This window comes from Bombina bombina, chromosome 5 (genome assembly GCF_027579735.1).
Source record: "Bombina bombina isolate aBomBom1 chromosome 5, aBomBom1.pri, whole genome shotgun sequence".
Lineage (NCBI taxonomy): Eukaryota > Metazoa > Chordata > Amphibia > Anura > Bombinatoridae > Bombina > Bombina bombina.
In genome coordinates, this window is record NC_069503.1 from 946,689,390 (window position 1) to 946,696,383 (window position 6,994).

General features: G+C 37.9%; 1 protein-coding gene across 3 annotated transcripts in view; it reads left to right on the forward strand.

The window, feature by feature from the left end:
* ZFHX4 (zinc finger homeobox 4) overlaps window positions 1-6,994 on the forward strand; it is a 173,145-nt gene that overhangs the window by 159,621 nt on the left and 6,530 nt on the right. For all 3 annotated transcript variants that reach the window (XM_053715142.1, XM_053715144.1, XM_053715143.1), the window contains 2 exons: window positions 182-299; window positions 2,572-6,994. The exon at window positions 2,572-6,994 is cut by the window's right edge and continues 920 nt beyond it. In XM_053715142.1, the coding sequence (XP_053571117.1) occupies window positions 182-299; window positions 2,572-6,994 (4,541 nt within the window). The remainder of the gene's footprint in view (window positions 1-181; window positions 300-2,571) is intronic.

The window sequence follows — 6,994 nt, forward strand, 5'->3', positions numbered from 1 at the left end:
CATTCGCCCATCCCTAATTGTAAATATGTCAAGTTGGTATATCAAGAAGATGACTTGAGGGATGAAATCAGCTATAATTCATAAGTCATTCTTAAGATGGACTTTATGGTTAGCCAATTTGCCATACTTCCTACACAATAATTTTTAAGGTTATTGTTTGTTTTTAATATTATTCTTTTAGATATCTGTGCCAGAGGTAATGATGCCCAATAGCATGCTATTACCAGGAGCTTCTGCTGAGAAATCAGAGCCTGACAACCCTGCACCTGCCATCACTGATATGTCAGGAAAATCAGCAGGTAAATGTGTAACACTACTAGGGAATATGGTTGTCATCTTTGGGCTAGATTATGAGTGGCACGCTAACTGTTGCACGCAAGTGATAAGGGATTTACTGTGGCTCTTTGCACCCATTGAAAGTAGCGAACATATTAAAAGTTGAAAGAAAACTCTTTTACTTGAGCGCAATTGAATTTAACACGCATTAGGACGCGACTTCAGAGTTCTGGTTAGCTATTATGCAAGACTAAAAGGTTGCACACACAAAAAAAAAATTAATATATATTTTAAAATACAGTTTCACTCATAATAACACTGCCTGATAAAAAAATATTTTAAAAAAATTGCAATAAAAAGTTATAAGGGCTCAAAGATATGAGGTCTCAGGTGTTAGAAAAATCATATTTATGCAATATTCTTGTTTAATAAAAATGTGTTTGTACTGTAAAATATTTCACATTCCAATTTTCTTCACATATAGGAAAATGTTCTAAGTATTTTTAAATTGATATTCATATGTATAGAAAAACTTCAGATATATATTTAAATATGTATTTAAGAATAAATAGAACATATTCTGCTAGGTGAAGGAGATTGGAAAGTGTAGTATTAATATTTCATGTCGGGTTAGGGCACTTGAGAAAACACGATCGGGTTTGCACGACTTGTTTTGTGTTAGCTTTTTTCCACTTTTCCCATTACATTGAAGTCTATGGGGGAATATGTTAATGCGGTTGTGATATTCCAATTTTGTTTTCTTGCGTATGTCAGGTTTCTTTTTACTTTCAACTTGCAATACGCCCACTACCCGATGCGTGCAAAAAGTTTACTTCTAGTGGAGTTAGTGTGTGAGCGGGAGCGATAAATAATGCTCCACTCGTAATCTAGCCCTTTATCGGAATAAAATACAGTGAATGATCATTAGCATACATTTACATAATTTTTTGTGCTGCATAAAAAATTAGCTGATTTGAAATCTTTATTTAAAATTAGATTACTACATGCTTAACATTTTTACCATTGCAGTGCCGTATTTCTAAGGCTATATACATTGACCTGAATCTTAAAATACCCTACCATTCATTGCAGCAAATTACAAGCAGCCCATTAAGGACAATAAATTATGTTATAGATGAAGTAGTCATGCAAACTGCAGCACACTTAATTATAAAGCATGCACTCCTGTCTGTTGGTGGTGGTGGTGGGGGGGCTAAATTTCAGATTTTTTTTTACAGCAAATGTAGTCAAATATATTTTAATATGTATGTAGCTTTTTATCATTATTATTTTCCTTCAGATATTTTATGGAAGATTAAAGTTTGTGTTGTAAACAGACATTATAATGCAAAATGACTTGCTGTAAATTGTTAGTGCATATTTTTTTGTATTAAAGATCCTAGGTATGCTGAGGTGAAACGCATAGGTAATGTCCTGTCTGGGAACCACTTTTATCTATGCGTTTAACCCTTCTGCGTGAGTTAAATACATAATTAGCAAAGATAAAAAATGCAAATAATATAGCCTCTAACAAATTAGAGCACATCATTTTTATATAAAATGGCCTTTATATGTCCATTTAAATCCATTTAATCTATATCAGGTAATGTTGGGCCATTTGTTTCAACTTGTGATACCTAATAAAAAATAGTCTGTTACCTATGTCTAAGGGGAGTAACTATATAGAGTTATAGACACTGTTAAACAGTACTCAGAAGAGAAAACAATGCATTTTATTGATGCCTGAGGCACACAGAAAGGTCAAATAACTTTTTCACTTCAAAGTCAGCATTATGACCACTACTACTCATTCTGCCACCATGCAGTCTGCCCTTAATTAAGTAATGATTTAATGGTAACCAAACACATGCAGTAAAAAAATGAAAAGCTTAAAATCGTAAAATATTGTTAATTCTCGGGTATAAAAAGGGGTCATGGATTTGGTATTAAAAATAAATATTTAATTACTTGGGAGACAAAGTTAAAAAATGTTATGTATAACTCTGCAAAGTACAACCATATTATTTTGCAGACCTTTCGTCTCCAGATATTTTATAAGAATACCAGTAGTATTATTTTCATACACTCTAATGGCTTAAGAAACACGGCTCATAAGAGCTTGTACAGCAGATTCTGCCTTTTAATTTTATTGTATTACATGCTTGTTCTTTGTTGCTGATCACATGAAAATAAATCCTACAACACTCATCCATATAAAACTTTTATGCACATACAAATTAGAACAAATGCATTAGTGCTAATTTTATTCTCATTTTATATATTTTTTTTCATTAGGTGAAAGTCTCATGGAAGAAAAAATTATACCAGGCGTTGATAATGCAAAGGCTGGGACAGAAATTAAAACAGAAGAGCAAAATGCACCCAAAGAATCATTAGATACAGCAGATTGGATCAAAAACAGCAACAAAGATTCATTGCCAGAACAACTAAGTGAGCAGAAAAGGCAACAGCTTTCAGTTTCTGACCGCCATGTCTATAAATATCGTTGCACCCATTGTAGTTTGGCTTTTAAGACTATGCAGAAGCTTCAGATACATTCCCAGTATCATGCTATCCGGGCTGCAACCATGTGCAGCCTTTGCCAGCGCAGCTTCCGTACATTCCTGGCTTTAAAAAAACATTTAGAAACTGGCCACCCTGAAGTCAGTGAGTCTGAAATTCAGCAGTTGTGTGCATCCTTACCTGTAAATGGGGAACTCTGGGGTGAAACTGATAATATAGCACCAGATGATCACTCACTAGAGCAGGAAAATGAAAGAGAATATGAAATGGACCATGAAGGGAAAGCAAGCCCAGTTGGAAGTGATAGTAGCTCTATTCCAGATGATTTGGGCTCAGAACCAAAGCGGACATTGCCATTTAGAAAAGGGCCAAATTTTACTATGGAGAAATTTTTAGACCCATCACGTCCATATAAGTGTACAGTGTGTAAAGAGTCCTTCACACAAAAGAACATTCTTTTGGTCCATTATAATTCAGTGTCTCATTTGCATAAACTCAAAAAGGTATTACAAGAAGCATCAAGTCCAGTTCCTCAAGAGACCAACAGCAGCGCTGATAACAAACCATACAAGTGCAGCATTTGCAATGTTGCGTATAGCCAAAGTTCTACATTGGAAATTCATATGAGGTCCGTTCTACACCAAACAAAGGCAAGGGCTGCAAAACTAGAACCAAGCATTAACAGCACTAGTGGAAGTAATATAGCAGGGAACATTAGTAGCCCAAGCCAAGGGATGCTAGATTCTATGAGTTTGCCAACTGTAAACAGCAAAGAAACACACACAGATGCCAAAGAAATAAACAAAAAACAAGCTTCTGAGGTTATACCTCCCCAAGCAACACACCATCCTCCCCAGTCACCAGCACAGCTTCAAATGCAACTACAGCATGAGCTGCAACAGCAAGCTGCATTCTTTCAGCCCCAGTTTTTAAATCCAGCATTTTTGCCGCACTTCCCTATGACTCCTGAAGCACTAGTTCAATTTCAACAGCCTCAGTTCCTTTTCCCATTTTATATTCCCGGGACAGAGTTTAGCCTAAACCCTGATCTAGGACTGCCTGCATCAGCTGCATTTGGAATGCCTGGAATGGCAGGAATGACAGGCTCATTGCTTGAAGATTTAAAATTACAGATTCAAACACAACATCAAGTTGGACAGACCCAGCTACAATTACTGCAGCAGCAAGCACAGCAGTATCAAACAGCACAATCTCAGCATCAACTGCAAAAACAGCAGCATTCCAGTAGAATTGTAAAACAGGAACAAAACAATGTATCAACTGTTGAAGCCCAGGTACCAAAAGATGTTCAGTGTTATAAAGACCCAGAAGAAGTGTCTGAAAAGCAAGAAAAACCAAAGCAGGAAATTCCAAATGAAAATGAAACAGTTAAAGAGAATAAGGATGTAAAAAAACAAAAGTCATTGGAATCATTGATTCCACCACCCCGTATTGCTTCTGGTGCTAGAGGGAATGCAGCAAAAGCTTTGTTGGAAAACTTTGGATTTGAGCTAATTATACAATATAATGAAAACAGGCAGAAGGTACAAAAGAAAAACAAGCTGGGTGATGGTGAGAACAATGACAAGCTAGAATGTGGAGCGTGCAATAAATTATTTTCCAATATTCTTATCCTAAAGAGTCATCAGGAACATGTTCATGGACAATTTTTCCCCTATAATGAGTTAGAAAAATTTGCTCGTCAATATAGGGAAGCATATGATAAGCTTTATCCAATTACACCATCATCTCCAGAGACACCTCCTCCACCGCCACCACCACCACCACCGCCACCTCCTGCACCACCAGTACAAGCCCCTCCTCCACTGACATCTGCTGTGCCTGTTAAATTGCCAAGCTCCACTTCAACTCCATTGCAAGCTCCACCACCAACACCACCTCCTCCGCCACCACCTCCCCCACCACCACCACCTCCACCTCCCCCACCTCCACCTTCAGCTCCACCACAAGTCCAGCTACCTGTATCTTTAGACCTTCCTCTGTTTCCACCAATTATGATGCAATCAGTCCAGCATCCAGCTTTACCTCCACAGCTTGCACTTCAGTTGTCTCCTATGGATGCTTTGTCAGCAGATCTTACTCAAATGTGCCAACAGCAGTTGGGCTTAGATCCAAATTTCTTGCGTCATTCTCAGTTTAAACGACCACGTACAAGAATTACAGATGATCAGCTAAAGGTACTGCGTGCTTACTTTGACATCAATAATTCTCCAAATGAAGAACAAATTCAGGAAATGGCTGATAAATCTGGGCTGTCTCTGAAGGTTATTAAGCACTGGTTTCGTAATACTTTATTTAAAGAACGACAGAGGAATAAAGATTCACCTTATAACTTTAGCAATCCACCAATAACAGTCTTGGAAGATATTAGAATTGAACCTCCGCCATCTCCTTTAGATCTGCACAGGTCAGATTCAGCTTTCAGCAAGAGGTCATCTAGAACAAGGTTTACAGACTACCAACTTAGAGTCTTACAGGATTTTTTTGACACAAATGCATATCCAAAGGATGATGAAATTGAGCAACTTTCCACAGTACTTAATTTAGCCACACGTGTTATTGTTGTGTGGTTCCAAAATGCACGTCAGAAAGCACGTAAAAGTTATGAAAATCAAGCAGAGACTAAAGACAGTGAAAAGAGAGAACTCACTAATGAGCGTTATATTCGAACTAGTAACATGCAGTATCAATGTAAGAAATGCAGTGTTGTGTTTCCCAGAATTTTTGATTTGATTACACATCAGAAAAAGTTATGCTACAAAGATGAAGATGATGATATTCAATATGAAAGCCAAAATGAAGATTCTTCAGATGCTACAGATCAACCCATGCCAAAGACTTGCTCTAATATTAGTCAAGCAGATGCATCAAAAACAGCTGCAACCACAGTAAGTTCTGGCTCTGGCTCCAGTACCCCATTAATGCCATCACCCAGACCAGAGTTAGGCAAAATTTCACCTAAGCCTGACACACAGACAGAGAAACCAAAGCAAATTGATGCCATTGCAAGTTCATTAGCCTCCAAATTAATACAGTCTAATTCTGCAATGTCTTCTGATGTGCAGCCTTCAGCAGCTCAGCAAAGATCATCTCAACAAATAGGAAGACCTTCGTCTGCATCACAAACAACTTCTGTTGCTTCTAGTCCATTACCACTGTCTATGACTTCCCTCCAGAACAGTCTACCTCCTCAGATGTTACAATACCAATGTGATCAGTGTACAATTGCCTTTCCAAATTTGGAGCTATGGCAGGAACACCAGCACATGCATTTCTTAGCAGCCCAAAACCAATTTCTCCATTCACAATTTTTAGAAAGACCAATGGACATGCCATATATGATTTTTGACCCAAATAATCCTCTAATGGCTGGACAATTGCTAAGTGGTTCCATTGCTCATATGCCACCACAGCCAGGTTCAACACATGCAGCAACTCCTGTTTCTGCTCTTAAAAGAAAGTTGGATGAAAAAGATGATAATAATTGTAGTGAAAAGGAAGGAGGAAACAGTGGCGAGGACCAACATCGAGATAAACGTTTAAGAACAACAATAACTCCAGAGCAGCTTGAAATACTTTATGAGAAATATTTGCTGGATTCCAATCCAACTCGAAAAATGCTTGATCACATTGCACGTGAAGTAGGTCTAAAGAAGAGAGTGGTACAAGTCTGGTTTCAAAACACAAGAGCCAGAGAAAGAAAAGGTCAGTTTCGAGCTGTAGGTCCAGCACAGTCTCATAAAAGGTGCCCTTTTTGTAGAGCATTGTTTAAGGCAAAGTCAGCATTGGAAAGTCATATCCGGTCTCGTCACTGGAATGAAGGAAAGCAGGCAGGCTACAGTTTGCCACCTAGTCCTCTAATCTCAATGGAAGATGGTGGTGAAAGCCCACATAAGTATATGTTTTTTGATTATCCCTCACTCCCAAGGACTGACACATTAAGTGAAAATGATTTACCTTCCACTGTTTCCACACCAGTCAGTAAGACTGCTGAACTATCCCCAAAGAATCTTTTAAGTCCATCATCTTTTAGGGCAGAGTGTAATGAGGATATAGATAACCTAAATGCTACTTCTGCAGAAACTGGATTTGATCAAAGTAAAAATGACTTTGATGAAACATCTTCGATTAATACAGCAATTAGTGATGCCACAACTGGGGACGAGGGAAACAA